At 45.2% G+C, this 15,084-nt stretch overlaps 1 protein-coding gene across 1 annotated transcript in view; it reads right to left on the bottom strand.

The window, feature by feature from the left end:
• The window catches only part of TRPM8 (transient receptor potential cation channel subfamily M member 8), a 90,556-nt gene extending 76,065 nt beyond the window's left edge, over positions 1-14,491 (bottom strand). Inside the window, exons 1-2 of the mRNA XM_027117662.1 lie at positions 14,373-14,491; positions 3,475-3,548 (exon numbers count right to left, since the gene is read on the bottom strand). Of these exons, the coding sequence (XP_026973463.1) occupies positions 3,475-3,548; positions 14,373-14,489 (191 nt within the window). The 5' untranslated portion in view covers positions 14,490-14,491. The remainder of the gene's footprint in view (positions 1-3,474; positions 3,549-14,372) is intronic.
• Positions 14,492-15,084: the final 593 nt, after the last annotated feature.

The following is a 15,084-nucleotide window of genomic DNA, read 5'->3' on the forward strand; positions in this document are numbered from 1 at the left end:
AATTTACATGAACTGGCTTACAAATGGGGAAGAGGCAGGAAGAATGCCAGGAAGGCGTCAGGAGCACAGATACATGGAGAAGGCAAAGGAGTGACAGAGAGGGGAGACGGAGAGGACGGGAGAGCGGCAGCACGGTAGTTCTACCCCTCAGGACAAGTCTGAATCCTTTGGAGCCTCACTGTCAATACAGTAGCCACTAGCCATGTGTGGCAACTGACTTTAAATGTAATTTAATTTAACTTAATTTGAAAATTCAATGCCATGGTTGCACTAGCCACATTTCAAACGCTCACTAGTCACAAGTGGCTAGTGGCTACCATACGGGACGATGAAGATAAAAAAATATTTCTGGGACTTCCCTGGTGGTGCAGTGGTTAAGAATCCGCCTGCCAACGCAGGGGACACGGGTTCGAACCCTGGTCCAGGAAGATCCCACATGCCGCGGAGCAGCTAAGCCCATGCACCACAATTACTGAGCCTGCACTCTAGAGCCCGTGAGCCACAACTACTGAACCCGCATGCTGCAACTACTAAAGCCCACGTGCCTAGAGCCAATGCTCCGCGACAAGAAAAGCCACCACAATGAGAAGCCCGCACACCACAACAAAGAGTAGCCCCCGCTCGCCGCAACTAAAGAAAGCCCGCGTGCAGCAGCGAAGCTCCAATGCAGCCAAAAATAAATTAAATAAAGTTTTTTTTAATTTAAAAATAGACTATTTCCATCATAGTAATAATAGAGAGTTCCATTACACACAGCCCGTTACAGCAAAAGTAATGTTCTTCCTTTTTCTACCTAGAACCCAGCCTGGCCAAGGCAGTAAGAACTGAAGAGAATAATCCCAGATCCAGGGACTTACAGCCTCAGGAGTGCCAGGAGGTGGCCCCTAAGCTGGACAGCAGTGTCTCAGAGGGTACCTGGCAATAGGAGTCATGGTCCAGCATCACTCCCTAGTGACCACGCAAGAAACAGACATCCGAAGGGTTTAAAGTAGAGAAACATGAGGGGTCTGGGCTTAGCACATGTGAAGCAGCTCTGGGGAGATCTGGGGCAGCCTACGTCAGCTGATGTAGCAAGTAGCTGCAAAATTACCGTAACACTATTACTAGTCCTTTCCCTTGATTCACTTGTCCGATGAGTAATTCAGATTACACAGAGCATCCCCACTGCCGATGGAGAGATGAAAATAATAAATACAAGAAGTTAAAATCTTGTAGAGTCTTGACTCTGGTCTATAACCTTGGGTCCCCTCTGACATGGGCACTGGAAGACCCTGAGGTGTTCCTGTCCTGTGCTGGTGTTGTGGAGGGCAGGGACTGCTCACCACATCTCCCTTTATTTGGGGCCAGACTTGAGTGGTAGTCAAGCACCATAAGGTGGACAGCCATAGGTTTCCCTACCTTGCATCCACTTCTCCTTCTGCTAGTAGGAACACCTGATTTTCCTCTGAGGAATCATCCTTTCCACACCAGGTCCATGTGGACACAACACCCAAGGCTGGCCAGTCACATATTCCATTGCCCAGTTGCAGGGATTAGAGTGGGTGCCTGACCCATGCCAGGCCAATAAGAGCCATGAACGCGAGCCCAGGACTTCGGGTGGAATTGCTAGAAACAAAGCCCTCCTTCCCCTCACTGGTAAGCTGAAAAGGTGTCAGCCAGAGTGGTGGTGTCCATTCTGCCACCACTAACAAGGAGCCTGCCCACCCAGAGAAGGACAGAACCACAGGTAGAAAGAGGCAGGGTCTTGGTGACACTGAGCCCTGGATGTGGCTGTCCCATTACAATCACCACTCACTTAGGCCAATTAGACTGGATATCTGCAACTGACAAGGTGCTAATGTTTACAGTCAGCCCAAGACAGGAGTGTTCCTAGAAGGGGCAGGAGCTGGGCATAAAAGGAATGCACAGGGAGGAATCAGAAAACTGAGTTCAATCCTTCATCTATCCCCTGCCAGCACTGTGACCCTGGGTGAAACACTGAGCCCCTCCCGGCCTCACTTGCCTTTCAGTCAAATGATAACAGCTACCTTGCAGGGCAGTTGTAGGATTAGCAGTCAAGTACATGAGTCCCCACGACAGAGTCAATGCCCAATAAATACTTGTTGAATGAGTGAACAAATCCAAACAGTGTTTTCTACCAGTCAAACAAATAGATTAACGGCAAAATCTTTCAGGGAAACGTGGGGAATAAATAACCGACTCACAGAGTTTATACTCTGTCAAAATGACTCATAATGACTAAGTTTATACCAATGACAAAATAGAGATCTCTTAGTTTTTCCAATGTTCGCTTTCTAATTCGTACAAAGTAGAAAAACACATTGACTGAGAACTTTCTATGGCAGGAATTTTATGTATCGTCCCACTGCACCCTTACTACAACCCAGGAGGTGTACTTTGCCAGCGGTTTAGGATAAGAGGATTCAGTTCAGAAAAGAGAATAATTGGTTCAAGTTCATGCAGTGAGCAGGCAGCCAGGCCAAGGTTGGATCCAACACTGGTTCTTAGGCCCCTGCTCTTACTGCCTTCCTCTGGGCACTGCCTCTGTTCAACAGAGTCAGTGCTTTAATTACAAACTACAGCAGCAGGTAAACAATCAATTAATAGCTGGACTATTACATATAGAATGGATAAACAACAAGGTCGTACTGCATGGCACCAGGAACTATACTCAGTATCCTATGATAAACCATCATGGAAAAGAATATTTTGAAAAGAAGGTATCTATGTTCATAACTGAATCACTTTGCTGAAATTAACACAACTTTGTAAACCAACTATACTTCAATTAAAAAATATTAATAGCTAGACTCTCTCCTATCACCAGTAAGCAAAAGAGAGGGGGCAGAGAGGAAAAAGGTGAGAGGGAGGGAGGACTAAAATCACTTCGTTAGATCCCAGGGCACCTTCTGTGGGAAACATCAGAGGTCAGTCCACTTATCACTGGCCCACTAGGTAGCATTCGCTGAGGACCCCCTGTGGGCAGAGCTGCTGGAGGTGCTCCCCAAGGCTTTTGTGACTCAGCCTCGATGTTTCAAGACACACGAGATTCAGACAAGATGAACACCCGGTCAGATGGGAAGGGCCACAGTCAACAGCCTGGCAGAGGAGCCGGTCAGATTGCCACATGCGCGCATGCCTGGTGTCTCCTGCCAACCGCTATGAAACAACAAGGTTCACTGCCATGGCCACTCCGGTGGGCTCCCAGGCTCGTGGGAATATCAAAGAGAGTGACAGCCTGTCTTGGAGCCTTTACCAACTACTGACAAAGCTTAAAATATGAAATGAGTTGATACCTCTCCAGGGACAAGCTGCTTGCCAAACTCTTCCTGTTCACACACCGTTTCTGAGAATTGCAAGATGCAAACAACTTGAAGAATGAACTAGTGAGCAATTTGTTTGTCTGTCATCATGGTGGTCAATGATTTATTTTTGAACATGGTAGCAAAAAATGGAGGCAAAGTAGTTGCTTACGTGGCCTTGGAATCTTTGGTAAAGAAGACACACTCCCGTTTCTTAAAATTTGCTTGAATGAAATTCACCAAGTCCTTTGGAGAAAGAACATTGGAACAACATGTCACTAATTTGTTCTCACCCCCTGCTGCTCTTCATGAATGACTTAAACCTACTTCAAAGGTTTTAAGGATTCACCACACATCATAGCAACCAGCATCCATTCATGCTTTTAGAGTACACAAAGTTTGTAAAAAGAGGCATACGTTTACATTTTTATAACTAAATGCAAATTTTTCTAAAAGTTACTTGGCATCATCTTGTAACAAATGTCATTATATACATACAAAGTATGTTTTTCTGACTCTAAGCCAACCGGGGGAATATAAGCATTTATTGATAGTTTAGCATAAATAATGTTTTATTGCAGATTCTAGTTCCTCTTACGCTTGCTTTTCAAAAGAAGGTATATTCCAAATGCTCCTTCCAGAGTTGCATCTGTCCCCCCATGGGCAAGGTGGTAAGGCATATCCGGGACCTAATTCTGACAAACAACAGAACGCTTCCCTTTAGTTGGCAGAAACAAACCCCTTGGAGTTGAAGAATACTTTGAAAATATTTACACTCCTCAAAGTGGGAGAAGATATTTGCGACATATATTAATCATCATAAGATTGGTAAATGGAATATATAAAAGACTGTAAGTCACTACGAATAAGACAGACAACCTCGTGGGAAAAAGGCAAAAGACATGAGCAGGCATTAAATAAAAGAGGACACACAGATGTGTGAAAAGGAGCTCAGCCTTGTCAGTAATGAGGCAAATGTGAAGTGAAACCACGATGACATCCCATTACACACCCACCAGGCTGCAAAAATCGAGAAGCCATTGGCACCAAATGCCAGTGAAGAGCCAGGCGGGGGGGCCTCAGCCCGCTACGGGCCGGGAGGGAACTGGCTCGACCACCCTAGGAAACTGTCCACCACTGTCCCCTAGAAACAGTCCCTGTGTCCTGTGAATGACCTGCAAGCTCAGATGCCTGGCACCGCGCTGCCAGCTTTAGGGGTTTGTCTTGTTCCGTGGAGGTGGGGCTGGCAGCCCAAACCCACTTCCCTCAGGTCACCGGGCGCCAGCAGTTCTCAGACAGTGTCATGTGGGTTTGCCTCCCGGCCTTGCACCAAAGCCAGGCCTGACTCGTCACCCCCCAACAATGAGGTCACCACGAAAAGGGAGACGGCACTCCCTCTCCTGGAAGAAGGTCCACCACGCCTTCAGCAGTCTCCCCCTTTGCTAGCCCCTACCCCCACCAACGTACATCCTGAGACATCAGAGCATGGGGACCACGTGCCCCAAGTTTCCCCAGAAGTCCTGTGTCTTAACCCCAATTCCCATGAGGGAGAGGTGTTCGCCTTTACCCATCGGCCTCAAGCCGAAGAACCTTCTCCAGAGAGAACATCTCACATCCAGGAAGGCTCACAGTGGCCCTGCTCCTAATACCAAAACCTGAAACCCAAATGTTCACCCCGCTTAGGCTGGACAGACGTGCACAGGATGGAGGGTGGCCCAGCAGGAGTGAATCGACAGCCATTACACCTGGCAACACAGAGGGACCACAAACACAGGATGGTGGGCAAGAAATGCATTCACGGGAGCTTCCGGGAAGATGGCGGAAGAGTAAGACGCGGAGATCACCTTCCTCCCCACAGATACACCAGAAATACATCTACACGTGGAGCAACTCCTACAGAACACCTACTGAACGCTGGCAGAAGCAGAAGACCTCCCAAAAGGCAAGAAACCCCCCACGTACCTGGGTAGGGAAAAAGAAAAAAGAATAAACAGAGACAAAAGGATAGGGACGGGACCTGCACCAGTGGGAGGGAGCTGTGAAGGAGGAAAGGTTCCCACACACTAGGAAGCCCCTTCGCGGGCGGAGACTGCGGGTGGCGGAGGGGGAAGCTTCGGAGCCGCGGAGGAGAGCACAGCCACAGGGGTGCGGAGGGCAAAGTGGAGAGATTCCCGCACAGAGGATCAGGGCCGACCAGCACTCACCACCCGAGAGGCTTGTCTGCTCACCCGCCGGGGCGGGCTGGGCTGGGAGCTGAGGCTCGGGCTTCGGTCGGAGGCAGGGAGAGGACTGGGGTTGGCGGCGTGAACACAGCCTGCAGGGGGTTAGTGCGCCACGGCTGGCTGGGAGGGAGTCCGGGGAGAAGTCTGCAGCTGCCGAAGAGGCAAGAGACTTCTTCTTACCTCTTTGTTTCCTGGTGCGCGAGGAGAGGGGATTAAGAGCGCTGCTTAAAGGAGCTCCAGAGACGGGCGCGAGCCGCGGCTAACAGCACGGACCCCAGAGACGGGCAGGAGACGCTAAAGCTGCTGCTGCCGCCCCCAAGAAGCCTGTGTGCGAGCACAGGTCACTCCCCACACCCCCCTTCCGGGGAGCCTGTGCAGCCCGCCACTGCCAGGGTCCTGGGATCCAGGGACAACTCCCCCGGAAGAATGCACGGCGCGCCTCACGCTGGTGCAACATCACGCCGGCCTCTGCCGCCGCAGGCCCGCCCCGCACTCCGTGCCCCGCCCTCCCCCCCCACCCCCGCCCCGGCATGAGTGAGCCAGAGCCCCCGAATCAGCGGCTCCTTTAACCCAGTCCTGTCTGAGCAAGAACAGAAGCCCTCCGGCGACCTACACACAGAGGCGGGGCCAAATCCAAAACTGAGCCCCGGGAGCTATGAGAACAAAGAAGAGAAAGGGAAATCTCTGCCAGCAGCCGCAGGACCAGCGGATTGAAGCTCCACAATCAACTTGATGCATCTGTGGAATACATGAACAGACAACCAATCATCCCAAATTGAAGAGGTGGACTTTGAGAGCAAGATTTATGATTTTTTCCCCTTTTCCTCTTTTTGTGAGTGTGTATGTATGTGTATGCTTCTGTGTGAGATTTTGTCTATATAGCTTTGCTTCCACCATTTGTCCTACGGTTCTATCCGTCCGTTTTTGTTGTTGGTTTGTTTTTGTTTCTTAATATTTTTTTATTTTTTTTCTCTTAATAATTTTTTTATTTTAATAAATTTATTATATTTTATCTTACCTTATTTTACTTTATCTTCTTCCTTTTTTTCTTCCTTCCTCCCTCCCTCCCTCCCTTCTTTCTTTCTACTTCTACTAATTCTTTCTTTCTACTTTTTCTCCCTTTTATTCTGAGCCGTGTGGATGGAAGGCTCTTGGTGCTGCAGCCAGAAGTCAGTGCTGTGCCTCTGAGGTGGGAGAGCCAACTTCAGGACACTGGTCCACAAGAGACCTCCCAGCTCCACATAATATCGAACAGCGAAAATCTCGCAGAGATCTCCATCTCAACACCAGCACCCAGCTTCACTCAACGACCAGCAAGCTACAGTGCTGGACATCCTATGCCAAACAACTGCAAGACAGGAACACAACCCCACCCATTAGCAGAGAGGCTGCCTAAAATTATAATAAGTCCACAGACACCCCAAAACACACCACCAGACGTGGATCTGCCCACCAGAAAGACAAGATCCAGCCTCATCCACCAGAACACAGGCACTAGTCCCCTCCACCAGGAAGCCTACACAACCCACTGAACCAACCTTAGCCGCTGGGGACAGACACCAAAAACAACGGGAACTACGAACGTGCAGCCTGCAAAAAGGAGACCCCAAACAGTAAGATAAGCAAAATGAGAAGACAGAAAAGCACACAGCAGATGAAGGAGCAAGATAAAAATGCACCAGACCTAACAAATGAAGAGGAAATAGGCAGTCTACCTGAAAAATAATTCAGAGTAATGACAGTAAAGATGATCCAAAATCTTGGAAATAGAATAGAGAAAATGCAAGAAACATTTAACAAGGACCTAGGAGAACTAAAGTTGAAACAAACAATGATGAACAGCACAATAAATGAAATTAAAAATACTCTAGATGGGATCAATAGCAGAATAACTGAGGCAGAAGAATGGATAAGTGACCTGGAAGATAAAGTAGTGGAAATAACTACTGCAGAGCAGAATAAAGAAAAAAGAATGAAAAGAACTGAGGACAAGTCTCAGAGACCTATGGGACAACATTAAACGCACCAACATTCGAATTATAGGGGTTCCAGAAGAAGAAGAGAAAAAGAAAGGGACTGAGAAAATATTTGAAGAGATTATAGTAGAAAACTTCCCTAATATGGGAAAGGAAATAGTTAATCAAGTCCAGGAAGCACAGGGAGTCCCATACAGGATAAATCCAAGGAGAAATACGCCAAGACACATATTAATCAAACTGTCAAAAATTAAATACAAAGAAAACATATTAAAAGCAGCAAGGGAAAAACAACAAATAACACACAAGGGAATCCCCAAAGGTTAACAGCTGATCTTTCAGCAGAAACTCTGCAAGCCAGAAGGGACTGGCAGGACATATTTAAAGTGATGAAGGAGAAAAACCTGCAACCAAGATTACTCTACCCAGCAAGGATCTCATTCAGATTTGATGGAGAAATTAAAACCTTTAGAGACAAGCAAGAGCTGAGACAGTTCAGCACCACCAAACCAGCTTTACAACAACTGCTAAAGGAACTTGTCTAGGCAAGAAACACAAGAGAAGGAAAAGACCTACAATAACAAACCCAAAACAATAAAGAAAATGGGAATAGGAACATACATATCGATAATTACCTTAAATGTAAATGGACTAAATGCTCCCACCAAAAGACACAGATTGGCTGAATGGATACAAAAACAAGACCCATATATTTGCTGCCTACAAGAGACCCACTTCAGACCTAGAGACACATGCACACTGAAAGTAAGGGGATGGAAAAAGACGTTTCATGCAAATGGAAACCAAAAGAAAGCTGGAGTACCAATTCTCATATCAGGCAAAATAGACTTTAAAATAAAGACTATTAGAAGAGACAAAGAAGGACACTACATAATGATCAAGGGATCGATCCAAGAAGAAGATATAACAGTTGTAAATATTTATGCACTTAACATAGGAGCACCTCAATACATAAGGCAAATATTAATAGCCATAAAAGGGGAAATTGACAGTAACACATTCATAGTAGGGGACTTTAACACCCCACTTTCACCAATGGACAGATCATCCAAAATGAAAATAAATAAGGAAACACAAGCTTTAAATGATACATTAAACGAGATGGACTTAATTGATATTTATAGGACATTCCATCCAAAAACAACAGAATACACATTTTTCTCAAGTGCTCATGGAACATTCTCCAGGATAGATCATATCTTGGGTCACAAATCAAGCCTTGGTAAATTTAAGAAAATTGAAATTGTATCAAGTATCTTTTCCAACCACAACGCTATGAGACTCGATATCAATTACAGGAAAAGATCTGTAAAAAATACAAACACACGGAGGCTAAACAATACACTACTTAATAACGAAGTGATCACTGAAGAAATCAAAGAGGAAATCAAAAAATACCTAGAAACAAATGACAATGGAGACACGACGACCCAAAATCTATGGGATGCAGCAAAAGCAGTTCTAAGAGAGAAGTTTATAGCAATACAATCCTATCTTAAGAAACAGGAAACATCTCGAATAAACAACCTATCCTTGCACCTAAAGCAATTAGAGAAAGAAGAACAAAAAAAACCCAAAGTTAGCAGAAGGAAAGAAATCATAAAAATCAGATCAGAAATAAATGAAAAAGAAATGAAGCAAACGATAGCAAAGATCAATAAAACTAAAAGCTGGTTCTTCGAGAAGATAAACAAAATTGATAAACCATTAGCCAGACTCATCAAGAAAAAAAGGAAGAAGACTCAAATCAATAGAATTAGAAATGAAAAAGGAGAAGTAACAACGGACACTGCAGAAATACAAAGGATCATGAGAGATTACTACAAACAACTCTATGCCAATAAAATGGACAACCTGGAAGAAATGGACAAATTCTTAGAAATGCACAACCTGCCAAGACTGAATCAGGAAGAAATAGAAAATATGAACAGACCAATCACAAGCACTGAAATTGAAACTGTGATTAAAAATTTTCCAACAAACAAAAGCCCAGGACCAGATGGCTTCACAGGCGAATTCTATCAAGCATTTAGAGAAGAGCTAACACCTATCCTTCTGAAACTCTTCCAAAATATAGCAGAGGGAGGAACACTCCCAAACTCATTCTACGAGGCCACCATCACCCTGATACCAAAACCAGACAAGGATGTCACAAAGAAAGAAAACTACAGGCCAATATCACTGATGAACATAGATGCAAAAATCCTCAACAAAATACTAGCAAACAGAATCCAACAGCACATTAAACGGATCATGCACCATGATCAAGTGGGGTTTATTCCAGTAATGCAAGGATTCTTCAATATACGCAAATCAATCAACGTGATACACCGTATTAACAAATTGAAGGAGAAAAACCATATGATCATCTCAATAGATGCAGAGAAAGCTTTCAACAAAATTCAACATCCATTTATGATAAAAACCCTACAGAAAGTAGGCATAGAGGGAACTTTCCTCAACATAATAAAGGCCATATATGACAGACCCACAGCGAACATCATCCTCAATGGTGAAAAACTGAAAGCATTTCCACTAAGATCAGGAACAAGACAAGATTGCCCACTCTCACCGCTCTTATTCAACATAGTTTTGGAAGTTTTAGCCACAGCAATCAGAGAAGAAAAGGAAATAAAAGGAATCCAAATTGGAAAAGAAGAAGTAAAGCTGTCACTGTTTGCAGATGACATGATACTATACATAGAGAATCCTAAAGATGCTACCAGAAAACTACTAGAGCTAATCAATGAATTTGGTAAAGTAGCAGGATACAAAATTAATGCACAGAAATCTCTGGCATTCCTATACACTAATGATGAAAAATCTGAAAGTGAAATCAAGAAAACACTCCCATTTACCACTGCAACAAAAAGAATAAAATATCTAGGAATAAACCTACCTAAGGAGACAAAAGACCTGTATGCAGAAAATTATAAGACACTGATGAAAGAAATTAAAGGTGATACAAATAGATGGAAAGATATACCATGTTCTTGGATTGGAAGAATCAACATTGTGAAAATGACTCTACTACCCAAAGCAATCTACAGATTCAATGCAATCCCTATCAAACTACCACTGGCATTTTTCACAGAACTAGAACAAAATATTTCACAATTTGTATGGAAACACAAAAGACCCCGGATAGCCAAAGCAATCTTGAGAACGAAAAATGGAGCTGGAGGAATCAGGCTCCCTGACTTCAGACTATACTACAAAGCTACAGTAATCAAGACAGTATGGTACTGGCACAAAAACAGAAAGATCAATAGAACAGGATAGAAATCCCAGAGATAAACCCACACACATATGGTCACCTTATCTTTGATAAAGGAGGCAGGAATGTACAGTGGAGAAAGGACAGCCTCTTCAATAAGTGGTGCTGGGAACACTGGACAGGTACATGTAAAAGTATGAGATTAGATCAATCCCTAACACCATACAGAAAAATAAGCTCAAAATGGATTAAAGACCTAAATGTAAGGCCAGAAACTATAAAACTTTTAGAGGAAAACATAGGCAGAACACTCTATGACATAAATCACAGCACGATCCTTTTTGACCCACCTCCTAGAGAAATGGAAATAAAAATAAACAAATGGGACCTAATGAAACTTCAAAGCTTTTGCACAGCAAAGGAAACCATAAACAAGACCAAAAGACAACACTCAGAATGGGAGAAAATATTTGCAAATGAAGCAACTGACAAAGGATTAATCTCCAAAATTTATAAGCAGCTCATGCAGCTCAATAACAAAAAAGCAAACAACCCAATCCAAAAATGGGCAGAAGACCTAAATAGACATTTCTCCAAAGAAGATATAGAGACTGCCAACAAACACATGAAAGAATGCTCAACATCACTAATCATTAGAGAAATGCAAATCAAAACTACAATGAGATATCATCTCACACCAGTCAGAATGGCCATCATCAAAAAATCTAGAAACAATAAATGCTGGAGAGGGTGTGGAGAAAAGGGAACCCTCTTACACTGTTGGTGGGAATATAAATTAATACAGCCACTGTGGAGAACAGTATGGAGGTTCCTTAAAAAACTACAAATAAAACTACCATATGACCCAACAATCCCACTACTGGGCATATACCCTGAGAAAACCATAATTCAAAAAGAGTCATGTACCAAAATGTTCATTGCAGCTCTATTTCCAATAGCCCAGAGATGGAAACAACCTAAGTGTCCATCATCGGATGAATGGATAAAGAAGATGTGGCACATATATACAATGGAATATTACTCAGCCATAAAAAGAAACGAAATTGAGCTATTTGTAATGAGGTGGATAGACCTAGAGTGTGTCATACAGAGTGAAGTAATTCAGAAAGAGAAAGACAAATACCGTATGCTAACACACATATATGGAATTTAAGGAAAAAAATGTCATGAAGAACCTAGGGGTAAGACAGGAATAAAGACACAGACCTACTAGAGAATGGACTTGAGGGTATGGGGAGAGAGAAGGGTAAGCTATGACAAAGCGAGAGAGTGGCATGGACATATATACACTACCAAACGTAAAATAGATAGCTAGTGGGAAGCAGCCGCATAGCACAGGGAGATCAGCTTGGTGCTTTGTGACCACCTGGAGGGGTGGGATAGGGAGAGTGGGAGGGAGGGAGACACAAGAGGGAAGAGATATGGGAACATATGTATATGTATAACTGATTCACTTTGTTATAAAGCAGAAACTAACACACCATTGTAAAGCAATTATACTCCAATAAAGATATAAAAAAAAAAAGGAAAGAAAAAAGAAGTGAATTCACAAAGGAATACTTACTGTGTAATTCCACAAATATCAAAACAGACAAAACAAAGCCATGTATTGTTTAGGGACATATATTCAAATCATAAGCTTATAAATAAAAGCAGGACCAGGGAACCCAAATTCAGGATAGCTGTCGCCTTTGGCACGGAGGGCACGTGGGGGACTCCTGAAAAGGGCTGATGGTGGGTGCAAGCGTGTTCATTTTATTATTCTTCCTTAGGCTGGGAATTTATATTTGCATGTTCTTTTCTACAAATAATAAAAATGTAGAGAGCAAAGATAAATCCTACACTCATCTGAACGTGAAAAATTTTGAAAACCTGTGATGCCCTTTCTTCCTCAGAATATTTTTTAGCTCTTCACTAATTTTAAGTCTACTTAACACAGATGAAGAAAACTCAACAGTATAAGCTTATGTGTATAAGCTTGTGAAATCGATGATGGTGGAGGAGGGGTGGTGATAAAAACTGCCTTGTTGCTGAAAGTTCCCTCTGGGGACTTCCCTGGCGGTCCAGTGGTTAAGACTCACGCTTCCACTGCAGGGGGCATGGGTTCGGTCTCTGGTCAGGGAACTAAGATCCCACATGCCATGATGTGTGGCCAAAACAATTTTTTTTTAATTAAAAAATAAAGGCCTTTAAAGAAAAAAAAGTTCCCTCTGAAAAATGTACTTTGCAAAGGTGTGTAGTCTCAGGGGCAAACAGGACCCCCCCCCCATAACTGGGATGTACTTAGGTGGTCTCAGAAATTCTACCCACAGGGCAGCTGGCATCTCTGAGGGGAGCAGGAAATCCATCCAGAAATCCCATGGGAGCCCAAAGGAGAATGGCACGGGAGAGTCAGCCTTTGTCTCCCAGAGACACCCATGCCTGCGTCCAAGTATGATCCGGAAAGGCCTTTTCTGCCCTCCCAGAGGTCCGTCACTGCTGGAGGCTGGAGGAGGGGGCATTGGAGAGGCCACCAGCGCCCTCTGCCCACTGTGTAATTCTCACCGGACCGGGGTCAAGGTGACGGCAGGTGCAAAATCTAAGGAGGCGCTGGGTGTTGGGAGTGGCAAGTGCACGGGCGCCCCCAAGAATCCCACCCAGCAGATCAAAATACTGACATGCCCAGCACCCCAGAAGCCCCCACCCAGTCCCTCCTCCTTCCTTTTTCCAAAGTTAGCCACCACCCCGACTTTTAACACTCTAGTCGGCGGAAGCTTGGTACCAGACTGGAACGTTGTCTTTATTTCCTGACAAATGAGAGTATTCACTAGGACGTGAGAGTGAACAGAAAGCCTGCGGGAACCACTAGAGGTGGCTGAGGGACGGAAGGGGCAGCGCAGCCCAGCGGGGAGCCTCCTGCCGGGCGCCCCACCCTGAGTCCGCTCACCCCTAAGCAACAGCTCAGTGTGCCTCTATGTCCTGAAAGCAGTGTGGACACGGGCTTGGAAGGAGGAGAGAGATGCTGTGGAGAACAGCTAGAAGCTACGGCAAGAACAAATGCAGACCCAGAATGAGCCCCCGGCCATAGAGTTGAAGAAAAGGACTTCAAGAATCACTTCCAAGGTGAACCCACAGGGCTGGAAGCAAGGACACCAAGCATTAGCTAGTAAAAGGAATATTAAAAGTGCAGTATTTAGGATTTCATAAAAGTCACTTAACAAGTGCATTCTTGAATGGATAAGCAAGGTCCTACTGTACAGCACAGGGAACTATATCCAGTCTCCTGTAGTAAACCGCAATGGAAAAACATGTGAAAAAGCAGGTATATATATGTGTAACTGAACCACTTTGCTCTACAGCAGAAATGAACACTGCTATTTTTTTAAAAAGGCCCCAAATAAGTACATTCTTTAGCAACTCAAGGTTGCGGTCACAATCTTCAAAACAGGAATGCCTGAAAAACTACACAGATAAGAAAAGGCCTCTACATTCGACAAAAATAATCCACAGAACGAAATGCCATACGTTGAGATATGATCTTTTTAAAGAAGGAGTATTGGTCCCCAAAGAATCCTAGCTGCAAAGGGCTGCTTTCTGACATATCAGCGGGTTGGTGGGGCGTGGCTCAACTCACGCTCTCGCTGTAGGACACGTCTGTGCTGCGAGACGCACTGGAGTACAGGGTCCGGGTGCTGTCCGGCGTGCCGTTCCTTCTGCTTCTCATGCTAAGCCGGGCGCCCTTGAAGGACATCTGTTCCCCTGTGGAGAAAGGGCAGGGAGGGTAAGATGGGGTCACAAACGGTGGACGGGCTTCACTGAAAGCTTTACCGCCATGCCCTCCCCCTCTCGCTGTCTGCCATGCCCCAGCCCCGCCCCGCCCCCCACCACCAAAGGACATTGGTCCCCCTGCCTCTGCTCTCCTTGCTTCATTCCTTCTGGTCCTCCAGGACCCAGCTTGAGTTCAGTCCTTCCATACCCCTTGCCTGACCGCTCCCGTCTGGGCAGGGCCCTCCTGGGTGCGCTCCCCTCTCCTATGGGAGGTGGGATCCCGCATCCCAGACCACTACGCATAGAAGGTGCATCATAGCTCCTTCGAAGTTAATGGATTTGTAGTGAAGGAACTTGCAGAACTGCAGCTAGCAGCTGTGGCAGCTAGAGGACCGGCTGGCTGGCAGCAGAGAGGAGTTCTGCCCTGATGCGGTCAAGTGAAGTGGGAGAAGGACCTTGACCCACAGGGGCGGTAGGGCCTGAGGGCCAGTGTGCTCCAGGTCACCCTGAGACTCGGAGCCGGCACGTGGTTCCCAAGGACACCCGGCAACAATTCCCTCCCAGCCTGGAGAGCAGGC

The sequence above is a fragment of the Aethalodelphis obliquidens genome, unplaced genomic scaffold (genome assembly GCF_003676395.1).
Source record: "Aethalodelphis obliquidens isolate GAN/ISIS:26980383/991018 unplaced genomic scaffold, ASM367639v1 scaffold2, whole genome shotgun sequence".
NCBI classification, from domain to species: Eukaryota; Metazoa; Chordata; class Mammalia; order Artiodactyla; family Delphinidae; genus Aethalodelphis; species Aethalodelphis obliquidens.